Below are 14,889 nucleotides of genomic sequence, written 5' to 3' on the forward strand. Positions count from 1 at the left end.
GCCGATTTTGCTGGTTTTCCTACTTACAAAGCATGTAGAGGTCTGTAATTTTTATCATAGGTACACTTCAACTGTGGGAGACGGAATCTAAAACAAAAATCCAGAAAATCACATTGTATGATTTTTAAGTAATTAATTTGCATTTTATTGCATGACATAAGTATTTGATCACCTACCAACCAGTAAGAATTCCGGCTCTCACAGACCTGTTAGTTTTTCTTTAAGAAGCCCTCCTGTTCTCCACTCATTACCTGTATTAACTGCACCTGTTTGAACTCGTTACCTGTATAAAAGACACCTATCCACACACTCAATCAAAACAGACTCCAACCTCTCCACAATGGCCAAGACAATAGAGCTGTTTAAGGACATCAGGGATCAAATTGTAGACCTGCACAAGGCTGGGATGGGCTACAGGACAATAGGCAAGCAGCTTGGTGAGAAGGCAACAACTGTTGGCGCAATTATTAGAAAATGGAAGAAGTTCAAGATGACGGTCAATCACCCTCGGTCTGGGGCTCCATGCAAGATCTCACCTCGTGGGGCATCAATGATCATGAGGAAGGTGAGGGATCAGCCTAGAACTACACGGCAGGACCTGGTCAATGACCTGAAGAGAGCTGGGACCACAGTCTCAAAGAAAACCATTAGTAACACACTACGCCGTCATGGATTAAAATTTGCAGCGCACGCAAGGTCCCCCTGCTCAAGCCAGCGCATGTCCAGGCCCGTCTGAAGTTTGCAAATGACCATCTGGATGATGCAGAGGAGGAATGGGAGAAGGTCATGTAGTCTGATGAGACAAAAATATAGCTTTTTGGTCTAAACTCCACTCGCCGTGTTTGGAGGAAGAAGAAGGATGAGTACAACCCCAAGAACACCATCCCAACCGTGAAGCATGGAGGTGGAAACATCATTCTTTGGGGATGCTTTTCTGCAAAGGGGACAGGACGACTGCACCGTATTGAGGGGAGGATGGATGGGGCCATGTATCGCGAGATCTTGGCCAACAACCTCCTTCCCTCAGTAAGCGCATTGAAGATGGGTCGTGGCTGGGTCTTCCAGCATGACAACGACCCGAAACACACAACCAGGGCAAATAAGGAGTGGCTCCGTAAGAAGCATCTCAAGGTCCTGGAGTGGCCTAGCCAGTCTCCAGATCTGAACCCAATAGAACATCTTTGGAGGGAGCTGAAAGTCCGTATTGCCCAGTGACAGCCCCGAAACCTGAAGGATCTGGAGAAGGTCTGTATGGAGGAGTGGGCCAAAATCCCTGCTGCAGTGTGTGCAAACCTGGTCAAGACCTACAGGAAACGTATGATCTCTGTAATTGCAAACAAAGGTTTCTGTACCAAATATTAAGTTCTGCTTTTCTGATGTATCAAATACTTATGTCATGCAATAAAATGCAAATTAAGTACTTAAAAATCATACAATGGGATTTACTGGATTTTAGATTCCGTCTCTCACAGTTGAAGTGTACCTATGATAAAAATTACAGACCTCTACATGCTTTGTAAGTAGGAAAACCTGCTAAATCAGCAGTGTATCAAATACTTGTTCTCCCCACTGTATGTGTATGTGTGTATATATATATATATATATATATATATTTTAAACAGGGTGACGACTTCCATTTTCCATAATAAAATGCAATTCAGTGTAAACTTAGTCAGCCGTGTCGTTAGCCAGCGTTGTTCTGACTGTGTGCTATGGTGAATCTCTAAACTCCCCGGGGGAAGTTACAATGGTACCCTATTCCCTTTATAGTGTACTATAAAGGGAGTAGTATAGGGGAAAGGGTACCATTTGGGACATCACCTTATAGTCTCAAGCCAAGGCTGCTCTTTCAATTAGCACTACAGGAATAGCCAGCCTTGATGAATAATGTACATGGTCTGCTTCACTGAAATTAGACACTAACATCGTCACTGCGTGATTCCAACAGTAGGGGTTGGTTGTTGAAACAGGAGGTCCTCTAGTGCAAAGCTACTGTCTGTTAGCTGTACTAACGTTACTGTAGCTAGGTCCCCTCTAGTGCAAAGCTACTGTCTGTTAGCTGTACTAACGTTACTGTGGCTAGGTCCCCTCTAGTGCAAAGCTACTGTCTGTTAGCTGTACTAACGTTACTGTGGCTAGGTCCCCTCTAGTGCAAAGCTACTGTCTGTTAGCTGTACTAACGTTACTGTGGCTAGGTCCCCTCTAGTGCAAAGCTACTGTCTGTTAGCTGTACTAACGTTACTGTGGCTAGGTCCCTCTAGTGCAAAGCTACTGTCTGTTAGCTGTACTAACGTTACTGTGGCTAGGTCCCCTCTAGTGCAAAGCTACTGTCTGTTAGCTGTACTAACGCTACTGTGGCTAGGTCCCCTCTAGTGCAAAGCTACTGTCTGTTAGCTGTACTAACGCTACTGTGGCTAGGTCCCCTCTAGTGCAAAGCTACTGTCTGTTAGCTGTACTAACGCTACTGTGGCTAGGTCCCCTCTAGTGCAAAGATACTGTCTGTTAGCTGTACTAACGTTACTGTGGCTAGGTCCCCTCTAGTGCAAAGCTACTGTGTTAGCTGTACTAACGCTACTGTGGCTAGGTCCCCTCTAGTGCAAAGCTACTGTCTGTTAGCTGTACTAACGCTACTGTAGCTAGGTCCCCTCTAGTGCAAAGCTACTGTCTGTTAGCTGTACTAACGTTACTGTGGCTAGGTCCCCTCTAGTGCAAAGATACTGTCTGTTAGCTGTACTAACGTTACTGTGGCTAGGTCCCCTCTAGTTCAAAGATACTGTCTGTTAGCTGTACTAACGTTACTGTGGCTAGGTCCCCTCTAGTTCAAAGCTACTGTCTGTTAGCTGTACTAACGTTACTGTGGCTAGGTCCCCTCTAGTGCAAAGCTACTGTCTGTTAGCTGTACTAACGTTACTGTGGCTAGGTCCCCTCTAGTGCAAAGCTACTGTCTGTTAGCTGTACTAACGTTACTGTGGCTAGGTCCCTCTAGTTCAAAGCTACTGCCTGTTAGCTGTACTAACGTTACTGTAGCTAGGTCCCCTCTAGTTCAAAGCTACTGTCTGTTAGCTGTACTAACGCTACTGTGGCTAGGTCCCCTCTAGTTCAAAGCTACTGTCTGTTAGCTGTACTAACGCTACTGTGGCTAGGTCCCCTCTAGTTCAAAGCTACTGTCTGTTAGCTGCACTAACGTTACTGTGGCTAGGTCCCCTCTAGTTCAAAGCTACTGTCTGTTAGCTGTACTAACGCTACTGTGGCTAGGTCCCCTCTAGTGCAAAGCTACTGTCTGTTAGCTGTACTAACGCTACTGTGGCTAGGTCCCCTCTAGTGCAAAGCTACTGTCTGTTAGCTGTACTAACGTTACTGTGGCTAGGTCCCCTCTAGTGCAAAGCTACTGTCTGTTAGCTGTACTAACGTTACTGTGGCTAGGTCCCCTCTAGTGCAAAGCTACTGTCTGTTAGCTGTACTAACGTTACTGTGGCTAGGTCCCCTCTAGTGCAAAGCTACTGTCTGTTAGCTGTACTAACGTTACTGTGGCTAGGTCCCCTCTAGTGCAAAGCTACTGTCTGTTAGCTGTACTAACGTTACTGTGGCTAGGTCCCCTCTAGTGCAAAGCTACTGTCTGTTAGCTGTACTAACGTTACTGTGGCTAGGTCCCCTCTAGTGCAAAGATACTGTCTGTTAGCTGTACTAACGCTACTGTGGCTAGGTCCCCTCTAGTGCAAAGATACTGTCTGTTAGCTGTACTAACGTTACTGTGGCTAGGTCCCCTCTAGTGCAAAGCTACTGTCTGTTAGCTGTACTAACGCTACTGTGGCTAGGTCCCCTCTAGTTCAAAGCTACTGTCTGTTAGCTGTACTAACGCTACTGTAGCTAGGTCCCCTCTAGTGCAAAGCTACTGTCTGTTAGCTGTACTAACGTTACTGTAGCTAGGTCCCCTCTAGTGCAAAGCTACTGTCTGTTAGCTGTACTAACGTTACTGTGGCTAGGTCCCCTCTAGTTCAAAGCTACTGTCTGTTAGCTGTACTAACGTTACTGTAGCTAGGTCCCCTCTAGTTCAAAGCTACTGTCTGTTAGCTGTACTAACGCTACTGTGGCTAGGTCCCCTCTAGTTCAAAGCTACTGTCTGTTAGCTGTACTAACGTTACTGTAGCTAGGTCCCCTCTAGTTCAAAGCTACTGTCTGTTAGCTGTACTAACGTTACTGTAGCTAGGTCCTCTAGTGCAAAGCTACTGTCTGTTAGCTGTACTAACGTTACTGTGGCTAGGTCCCCTCTAGTGCAAAGCTACTGTCTGTTAGCTGTACTAACGCTACTGTGGCTAGGTCCCCTCTAGTGCAAAGCTACTGTCTGTTAGCTGTACTAACGCTACTGTGGCTAGGTCCCCTCTAGTGCAAAGCTACTGTCTGTTAGCTGTACTAACGCTACTGTGGCTAGGTCCCCTCTAGTGCAAAGCTACTGTCTGTTAGCTGTACTAACGCTACTGTGGCTAGGTCCCCTCTAGTGCAAAGCTACTGTCTGTTAGCTGTACTAACGCTACTGTAGCTAGGTCCCCTCTAGTGCAAAGCTACTGTCTGTTAGCTGTACTAACGCTACTGTGGCTAGGTCCCCTCTAGTGCAAAGCTACTGTCTGTTAGCTGTACTAACGTTACTGTAGCTAGGTCCCCTCTAGTTCAAAGCTACTGTCTGTTAGCTGTACTAACGTTACTGTAGCTAGGTCCCCTCTAGTTCAAAGCTACTGTCTGTTAGCTGTACTAACGTTACTGTGGCTAGGTCCCCTCTAGTGCAAAGATACTGTCTGTTAGCTGTACTAACGTTACTGTAGCTAGGTCCTCTAGTTCAAAGCTACTGTCTGTTAGCTGTACTAACGTTACTGTGGCTAGGTCCCCTCTAGTTCAAAGCTACTGTCTGTTAGCTGTACTAACGTTACTGTGGCTAGGTCCCCTCTAGTGCAAAGCTACTGTCTGTTAGCTGTACTAACGTTACTGTGGCTAGGTCCCCTCTAGTGCAAAGCTACTGTCTGTTAGCTGTACTAACGCTACTGTGGCTAGGTCCCCTCTAGTGCAAAGCTACTGTCTGTTAGCTGTACTAACGCTTACTGTGGCTAGGTCCCCTCTAGTGCAAAGCTACTGTCTGTTAGCTGTACTAACGCTACTGTGGCTAGGTCCCCCTAGTGCAAAGCTAGCTGTTAGCTGTACTAACGCTAGCTGGTCCTCTGTCAAAGCTACTGTCTGTGCTGTACTAACGCTACTGTAGCTAGGTCCCCTCTAGTGCAAAGCTACTGTCTGTTAGCTGTACTAACGCTACTGTAGCTAGGTCCCCTCTAGTGCAAAGCTACTGTCTGTTAGCTGTACTAACGTTACTGTAGCTAGGTCCCCTCTAGTGCAAAGCTACTGTCTGTTAGCTGTACTAACGCTACTGTGGCTAGGTCCCCTCTAGTTCAAAGCTACTGTCTGTTAGCTGTACTAACGTTACTGTAGCTAGGTCCCCTCTAGTGCAAAGCTACTGTCTGTTAGCTGTACTAACGTTACTGTAGCTAGGTCCCCTCTAGTTCAAAGCTACTGTCTGTTAGCTGTACTAACGTTACTGTAGCTAGGTCCTCTAGTGCAAAGCTACTGTCTGTTAGCTGTACTAACGTTACTGTAGCTAGGTCCTCTAGTTCAAAGCTACTGTCTGTTAGCTGTACTAACGTTACTGTAGCTAGGTCCTCTAGTTCAAAGCTACTGTCTGTTAGCTGTACTAACGTTACTGTGGCTAGGTCCCCTCTAGTGCAAAGCTACTGTCTGTTAGCTGTACTAACGTTACTGTAGCTAGGTCCCCTCTAGTTCAAAGCTACTGTCTGTTAGCTGTACTAACGTTACTGTAGCTAGGTCCCCTCTAGTGCAAAGATACTGTCTGTTAGCTGTACTAACGTTACTGTAGCTAGGTCCCCTCTAGTGCAAAGCTACTGTCTGTTAGCTGTACTAACGTTACTGTAGCTAGGTCCCCTCTAGTTCAAAGCTACTGTCTGTTAGCTGTACTAACGTTACTGTAGCTAGGTCCCCTCTAGTGCAAAGCTACTGTCTGTTAGCTGTACTAACGTTACTGTAGCTAGGTCCTCTAGTGCAAAGCTACTGTCTGTTAGCTGTACTAACGTTACTGTAGCTAGGTCCTCTAGTTCAAAGCTACTGTCTGTTAGCTGTACTAACGTTACTGTGGCTAGGTCCCCTCTAGTGCAAAGCTACTGTCTGTTAGCTGTACTAACGTTACTGTAGCTAGGTCCCCTCTAGTGCAAAGCTACTGTCTGTTAGCTGTACTAACGTTACTGTGGCTAGGTCCCCTCTAGTTCAAAGCTACTGTCTGTTAGCTGTACTAACGTTACTGTAGCTAGGTCCTCTAGTTCAAAGCTACTGTCTGTTAGCTGTACTAACGTTACTGTAGCTAGGTCCCCTCTAGTTCAAAGCTACTGTCTGTTAGCTGTACTAACGTTACTGTGGCTAGGTCCCCTCTAGTGCAAAGCTACTGTCTGTTAGCTGTACTAACGTTACTGTGGCTAGGTCCCCTCTAGTTCAAAGCTACTGTCTGTTAGCTGTACTAACGTTACTGTAGCTAGGTCCCCTCTAGTTCAAAGCTACTGTCTGTTAGCTGTACTAACGTTACTGTGGCTAGGTCCCCTCTAGTGCAAAGCTACTGTCTGTTAGCTGTACTAACGTTACTGTGGCTAGGTCCCCTCTAGTTCAAAGCTACTGTCTGTTAGCTGTACTAACGTTACTGTGGCTAGGTCCCTCTAGTTCAAAGCTACTGTCTGTTAGCTGTACTAACGTTACTGTGGCTAGGTCCCCTCTAGTTCAAAGCTACTGTCTGTTAGCTGTACTAACGTTACTGTAGCTAGGTCCCCTCTAGTTCAAAGCTACTGTCTGTTAGCTGTACTAACGTTACTGTGGCTAGGTCCCCTCTAGTTCAAAGCTACTGTCTGTTAGCTGTACTAACGTTACTGTAGCTAGGTCCCCTCTAGTTCAAAGCTACTGTCTGTTAGCTGTACTAACGTTACTGTGGCTAGGTCCCCTCTAGTTCAAAGCTACTGTCTGTTAGCTGTACTAACGTTACTGTGGCTAGGTCCCCTCTAGTTCAAAGCTACTGTCTGTTAGCTGTACTAACGTTACTGTGGCTAGGTCCCCTCTAGTGCAAAGCTACTGTCTGTTAGCTGTACTAACGTTACTGTGGCTAGGTCCCCTCTAGTTCAAAGCTACTGTCTGTTAGCTGTACTAACGTTACTGTAGCTAGGTCCCCTCTAGTTCAAAGCTACTGTCTGTTAGCTGTACTAACGTTACTGTGGCTAGGTCCCCTCTAGTTCAAAGCTACTGTCTGTTAGCTGTACTAACGTTACTGTGGCTAGGTCCCCTCTAGTGCAAAGCTACTGTCTGTTAGCTGTACTAACGTTACTGTGGCTAGGTCCCCTCTAGTGCAAAGATACTGTCTGTTAGCTGTACTAACGTTACTGTGGCTAGGTCCCCTCTAGTGCAAAGCTACTGTCTGTTAGCTGTACTAACGTTACTGTGGCTAGGTCCCCTCTAGTTCAAAGCTACTGTCTGTTAGCTGTACTAACGTTACTGTGGCTAGGTCCCTCTAGTTCAAAGCTACTGTCTGTTAGCTGTACTAACGCTACTGTGGCTAGGTCCCCTCTAGTGCAAAGCTACTGTCTGTTAGCTGTACTAACGTTACTGTGGCTAGGTCCCCTCTAGTTCAAAGCTACTGTCTGTTAGCTGTACTAACGTTACTGTAGCTAGGTCCCCTCTAGTTCAAAGCTACTGTCTGTTAGCTGTACTAACGTTACTGTGGCTAGGTCCCCTCTAGTTCAAAGCTACTGTCTGTTAGCTGTACTAACGTTACTGTGGCTAGGTCCTCTAGTGCAAAGCTACTGTCTGTTAGCTGTACTAACGTTACTGTGGCTAGGTCCCCTCTAGTGCAAAGATACTGTCTGTTAGCTGTACTAACGTTACTGTGGCTAGGTCCCCTCTAGTGCAAAGATACTGTCTGTTAGCTGTACTAACGTTACTGTGGCTAGGTCCCCTCTAGTTCAAAGCTACTTGTCTGTTAGCTGTACTAACGTTACTGTGGCTAGGTCCCCTCTAGTGCAAAGCTACTGTCTGTTAGCTGTACTAACGTTACTGTGGCTAGGTCCCCTCTAGTGCAAAGATACTGTCTGTTAGCTGTACTAACGTTACTGTAGCTAGGTCCCCTCTAGTTCAAAGCTACTGTCTGTTAGCTGTACTAACGTTACTGTGGCTAGGTCCCCTCTAGTGCAAAGCTACTGTCTGTTAGCTGTACTAACGTTACTGTGGCTAGGTCCCCTCTAGTGCAAAGATACTGTCTGTTAGCTGTACTAACGTTACTGTGGCTAGGTCCCCTCTAGTGCAAAGCTACTGTCTGTTAGCTGTACTAACGTTACTGTAGCTAGGTCCCCTCTAGTGCAAAGCTACTGTCTGTTAGCTGTACTAACGTTACTGTGGCTAGGTCCCCTCTAGTGCAAAGATACTGTCTGTTAGCTGTACTAACGTTACTGTAGCTAGGTCCCCTCTAGTTCAAAGCTACTGTCTGTTAGCTGTACTAACGTTACTGTGGCTAGGTCCCCTCTAGTTCAAAGATACTGTCTGTTAGCTGTACTAACGTTACTGTAGCTAGGTCCCCTCTAGTGCAAAGATACTGTCTGTTAGCTGTACTAACGTTACTGTGGCTAGGTCCCCTCTAGTGCAAAGATACTGTCTGTTAGCTGTACTAACGTTACTGTGGCTAGGTCCCCTCTAGTTCAAAGATACTGTATATAGGCAATTTCCTCAGACCTGTGGCTGTTTCCATGGGACTGTGCATTCTCTACTGACTGGCAAACACCAGGATAGATTCAAACCAAATTCTCCCTGTGTACTGACACAATGCAAGGTCCGATATGGATGGAGTGATAACATGCGACAACTATCAATGAATACATATACGGTATCTAGGAAGAGTTTCAAACAGAATCAACCGACTGGGCTGAGTATTGGAATAGGAAGTGGTAACGTTCCCGGCTAGTCACATACACGCTATTCCCCACCAGAGACTGGGGTTCAATCCCCACATCCACCCTTCCTACTGTTCTCTCACTTGCCTGTCTCCCCCTCTGTTTCGAACTATAGTCTAAAATGAAGCGGAAAAAAACTATCCCAAAAATGTGCATGAGTGTGTTTGTCACCTGGTTCTCAGTGAGGTGAAGCACAGTCTTTTTGTAGGAGATGACGTCAAAATCCACTGCCTTCCACACAGCGTGGCCCAGCAGGCTGCCCACATTCCTCTTCTTGGTAATGACGATCAGGTACATCCCTGTGAGAGGGGAAACCAAGGGTTAACATGGCAGCCTGGTCAGCACCACATATATAAACAGTGACGTGTTACATCTTGTTGAACAAGATGGAAGTTACTTCCAGATAATCTCTCCTTCCTTCCAAAGTGTACACTTGTTCACTTCCCACTGCTTTGAAGGGAAATTACTGCTACAAGGAATACGGTAGAACCTCCCACTAGCCCCGGCCTCCACCAATCCAATGTTTTTATAATATAAGGAATACGGTAGAACCTCCCACTAGCCCCGGCCTCCACCAATCCAATGTTTTTATAATATAAGGAATACGGTAGAACCTCCCACTAGCCCCGGCCTCCACCAATCCAATGTTTTTATAATATAAGGAATACGGTGGAACCTCCCGCTAGCCCCGGCCTCCACCAATCCAATGTTTTTATAATATAAGGAATACGGTGGAACCTCCCACTAGCCCCGGCCTCCACCAATCCAATGTTTTTATAATATAAGGAATACGGTGGAACCTCCCGCTAGCCCCGGCCTCCACCAATCCAATGTTTTTATAATATAAGGAATACGGTGGAACCTCCCACTAGCCCCGGCCTCCACCAATCCAATGTTTTTAGATTTGTGGAAAGTAGTAAACAAGTACACACTTCAGGAGAAAGGAGATATTGTTGGGGCGCACTGAGTGGTAGGCCTACATCTTGTGTGACAAGATAAGGACCAGCCCAGTGGTCAGGCTGAGGCCCTACCTGCCACCAGACGGACGGTCCCCATGATGCCACAGATGGGCCTGGTGTTCGCCGACGGAGGAACATCCTTCTTCCCTAAAGAAACAAGTAACAGGACAAACATCAGTGTTTCACCATAAATCATTTTTCAGTGTAATCATAAAACAACTCAAACCAGATATGAAGTATGTAGAAAAGATAATGGAGCTATATACACTACCGTTCAAAAGTTTGGGGTCACTTAGAAATGTCCTTGTTTTCAAAAGAAAAGAAAAAAAATTCTCCAAATTGATCAGAAATACAGTGTAGACATTGTTAATGTTGTAAATGGCTATTGTAACTGGAAACGGATGATTTTTAATGGAATATCTACATAGGCGTACAGAGGCCCATTATCAGCAACCATCAGTCCTGTGTTCCAATGGCACATTGTGTTTGCTAATCCAAGTTTATCATTTTAAAAATGATAATTGATCATTAGAAAACCCTTTTACAAATATGTTAGCACAGCTGAAAACTGTTGTGCTGATTAAAGAAGCAATAAAAATGGCCTTCTTGAGACTAGTTGAGTATCTGGAGCATCAGCAATTGTGGGTTCGATTACAGGCTCAAAATGGGCAGAAACAAATAACTTCCTTCTGAAACTCGTCAGTCTATTCTTGTTCTGAGAAATGAAGGCTATTCCATGCGAGAAATTGCCAAGAAACAGAAGATCTCGTACAACGCTGTGTACTACTCCCTTCATAGAACAGAGCAAACTGTCTCTAACCAGAATAGAAAGAGGAGTGGGAGGCCCCGGTGCACAACTGAGCAAGAGGACAAATACATGAGTGTGTCTAGTTTGAGAAACAGACGCCTCACAGGTCCTCAACTGGCAGCTTCATTAAATAGTACCTGCAAAACACCAGTCTCAACGTCAACAGTGAAGAGGCGACTCCGGGATGCTGACCTTCTAGGCAGAGTTGCAAAGAAAAAGCCATATCTCAGACTGGCCAATAAAAAGAAAAGATTAAGATGGGCAAAAGAACACAGACACTAGACAGAGGAAGATTGGAAAACATTTGTTATGGACAGACAAATCGAAGTTTGAGGTGTTCGGATCACAAAGAAGAACATTTGTGAGACGCAGACCAAATGAAAAGATGCTGGTGGAGTGCTTGATGCCATCTGTCAAGCATGGTGGAGGCAATGTGATGGTCTGGGGGTGCTTTGGTGGTGGTAAAGTGGGAGATTTGTACAGGGTAAAAGGGATCTTGAAGAAGGAAGGCCATCACTCCATTTTGCAACGCCATGCCATACCCTGTGGACAGCGCTTGATTGGAGCCAATTTCCTCCTACAACAGGACAATGACCCAAAGCACAGCTCCAAACTATGCAATAACTATTTAGGGAAGAAGCAGTCAGCTGGTATTCTGTCTATAATGAAGTGGCCAGCACAGTCACCGGATCTCAACCCTATTGAGCTGTTGTGGGAGCAGCTTGACCGTATGGTATGTAAGAAGTGCCCATCAAGCCAATCCAACTTGTGGGAGGTGCTTCAGGAAGCATGGGGTGAAATCTCTTCAGATTACCTCAACAAATTGACAACTAGAATAACAATGGTCTGCAAGGCTGTAATTGCTGCAAATGGAGGATTCTTTGACAAAAGCAAAATTTGAAGGACATAATTATTATTTCTATTAAAATCAATATTTCTAACCTTGTCAATGACTACATTTCCTATTCAAACTCATTTAATGTATGTTTTCATGGAAAACGCGGACATTTCTAAGTGACCCCAAACTTTTGAACGGTAGTGTATACATCTTTAAATATCATCTATGAGAACTAACAATAACCAAAATACAGACGGACAGGGAGAATCAACATTTCCGAAAAGGCCATGGAATGGGGCCCCCATTGATTTTGTAATAATGTTTGAGTCATACAGATAGCATAAGAACACAGCATAAGCCATAGCAAAATGTGTAGAATTGCAGGACATTTGCTTTAAAAACGGCAATTTCTTTTCTCAGCCCCATGACAAAATGTGTAGAATTGCAGGAAATTAGCTTTAAAAACAGCTAAATGCCTCTGCGGCCAAGAGGAGGGTCTATAAAATGTCGGTCAGAAACAGTGCCATTGGCCACGGCCACTATTCACAACTTCCTCACTTCAGGAACTCCATTAGCTCCCTATAAAAACCCTCTCGGCACTCGTACAGAGTATGAGAAGGAACCATTAAAGGGTCATGGCATGGTTAGAACCATGAGCAGGGGTCAACTATCTACATTGCAACTCAGAGCGTCTTCATGTTCATATTAACTGACAGGAATTCGAATGGAATTGACCCCCAACTCTGTTGACGCGCGCCAATCAATGGCAGTGTATTTCTGTTTTGTTTTGACACTCTTCCCATTGAAGCCACCAGGGTCGTATTCACTAGGATCCAAACGGAAACTGAAACAGGGAGCAACCTACCTGAATTAATCCAATAAGAAATGCTTGTTTTTGTTTCCTGATGCAAAACGTTTCGCTACGGTGTGCACTAAGTCTTACCAGTCAGGGTCATCTCATTGGACACCCTGTCGATGGCCAGAACTGCATCCGCCCCGTCATCACAGGCCTCAATATAGAACTTCTCTGGGGTAGTGTGCCTGTGGGAAGGCAGGGGGAATAATGAGGTTCAAGTATGTTGTGGAGTAGGACGAAGTACCTTGGGGAAACTTCACCCTGGAGCATGTTACAGAGAACGTCCAGTGACATGTTGGGTCAATAAAGAGCACCATGAGATGCAGCACATTAAAGAGATGTAACAATAACCCTGAGGTTTATTACAGGGCAGACAGTAAACTTAGATAATGACAACTGTGATTAACATAGGACTACAGTCTGTAGAAGCACTGTGCAGCATCGAAATCTAAACCGGAAGGACAATAGCTACACAGCGACTGTTAATGTTTTGCTTGCCAGTGCCACAGCGGTGACAGCAGACAAAGGAAATACCAGAATAAGTAACTTTCTGTCTCCATAGATACATGTTGCACTGCTTGTCCTATTTCTTGCTGAGGTTAGAGAGCATGGCATGTAATGACGTAAGCTTAATATCACAACAGATCAGCACCGTCAGATGTTGAAACAGGTTCGCTCAAGAGGACTGAGTATTGCCACTGTCTGTCTGCATTGAGGCAACACTCTTCTACACCACTGCCTGTCAGTGAGTATTGTACTGCATGAATCTCTTCCAATGATTAGGCCTAAAATGATGCATTCAGCAAGAGACTGAATGAAAAATTGCAACACTTGTCTTAGCCTAGGCCTGGTTTGACACACAAAGCAGAGTAGGCCTAGCCTACAAAAGCTCATTCACGCCTGTGCAAACAGAGAACATTTAGGCCTAAAAGGAACGGCAAAGAAGAACAATGTATTGTATAACAAAGGTGTTTCTCTGTCTCTGGCTATGATTGATTTCCTATTGCAGCATAAATGGGCTGAACAACTTAACCTGCAAGCAGGCTTGCTCAGAGCTGGAAAATCCTGCACCAGAAAAAAATGTGGCCTCCTTTCTGGGCTACAGTAAAGTCTGTAGAGTAGAGCGCCATCATGCACTGAGCCTTAAGTGAGGACTGAGGAGAAGTGGCTGCCAGACAAAAGCCTTATTGTTAGGGACTTTTGAACACATTCTCATGCCACAGGAAAGCCTTGGACAACCAGATATACTGCTGGCATAACAACCACTCCATATTGCCTGCTTGCACGACTTGACGTGATGTTGTGACTGAATTCAACAATCAAAAAGTAGGTTAGACCCTGTTCATGGCCCACGGCTATTGTTTTGGCACATACCTATTCTCAACAAGCTATCGGTGCCATCTCTGATACATCAGCAGTACTTTATGAGCACCGTTGTTCTGTTAATACATCTACTAGTGACTTCGCCCATTCCCTTGGAGCTGAGTAGACATGTCTTTTTGAGCCACTCAGTCAGGTATTCAGATCCCCACCCCAATGTTGCCCAATATGTCCTGTAAAGTGTCACACCCACTACAGCAGAGACAACACATTAAATTGAGCTTACACGACAAAACTGTCCATTTTTTTTTTTTTTTATGTAAAACTTGGACTGATAAAACCATTGGTCTGTTTGCCTGCCCTGTAGGCTACTCCGTGTACTGTATATCATATACTTGAAAGGACAGGCAACTGGTCATGCAACATTAATGGCATTTACTAGGTAGTTATAGACTGCATTGCCATTGGTTGTTGGCTTAGCTAGCATTCAGCAAGCAATCAGGCTAACTAGCTGATGTCAACCCGACTTTTGACAATCATGATAAGATAATGACACATGTCCACTGTACATCTCTGTGGGTGAAAACGCGGAACAGATATTGCTTATACTTGATTGGTGTCGTTTAATTACATTTAAAAGTGAAGCACAATACTTACAAATTGAACCTCTCGTAGGCAGTCGGCATCTTCACTTCTTGTAGCAGTCTGACCTCAGTGATCTTCTTCGGTGGTGTTTTAGGGCAGATTACACCGGAAATGGTGTAGCGCCGCCCACTACTGGTTGCGGGAAATAAATGAAAAACGTAAAAACCTCAGCAAACTCAATGCACTAAGGCAGGGTTCTTCAATTCCGGTCCTGGAGGGCCGAAACACCTCTGTTTTTCATCCTCTCCTTCTAATCAGGGGCTAATTCAGACCTGGGACACCAGGTGAGTGCAATTAACTACCAGGTAGAAATAAAAAACAGAAGTGTTTCGGCCCTCCAGGACCGGAATTGAAGAACCCTGGAATGGACCCACGACTTCTCTACTTGTAGCCCCACACTGAGCCCAAAACCTCAGCAAACTAAATGCACTAAG

The 14,889-nt window shown here is 45.2% G+C and overlaps 1 protein-coding gene across 1 annotated transcript in view; it reads right to left on the reverse strand.

Annotated features, from left to right (window-relative positions):
• The window catches only part of LOC121572242 (phosphatidylinositol-3-phosphatase SAC1-A), a 36,896-nt gene extending 22,209 nt beyond the window's left edge, over window positions 1-14,687 (reverse strand). Inside the window, exons 1-4 of the mRNA XM_041884197.2 lie at window positions 14,468-14,687; window positions 12,578-12,675; window positions 10,061-10,135; window positions 9,201-9,328 (exon numbers count right to left, since the gene is read on the reverse strand). Of these exons, the coding sequence (XP_041740131.1) occupies window positions 9,201-9,328; window positions 10,061-10,135; window positions 12,578-12,675; window positions 14,468-14,496 (330 nt within the window). The 5' untranslated portion in view covers window positions 14,497-14,687. The remainder of the gene's footprint in view (window positions 1-9,200; window positions 9,329-10,060; window positions 10,136-12,577; window positions 12,676-14,467) is intronic.
• Between the last annotated feature and the right edge of the window lie 202 nt (window positions 14,688-14,889).

This window comes from Coregonus clupeaformis, chromosome 8 (genome assembly GCF_020615455.1).
Source record: "Coregonus clupeaformis isolate EN_2021a chromosome 8, ASM2061545v1, whole genome shotgun sequence".
Classification (NCBI taxonomy): Eukaryota; Metazoa; Chordata; class Actinopteri; order Salmoniformes; family Salmonidae; genus Coregonus; species Coregonus clupeaformis.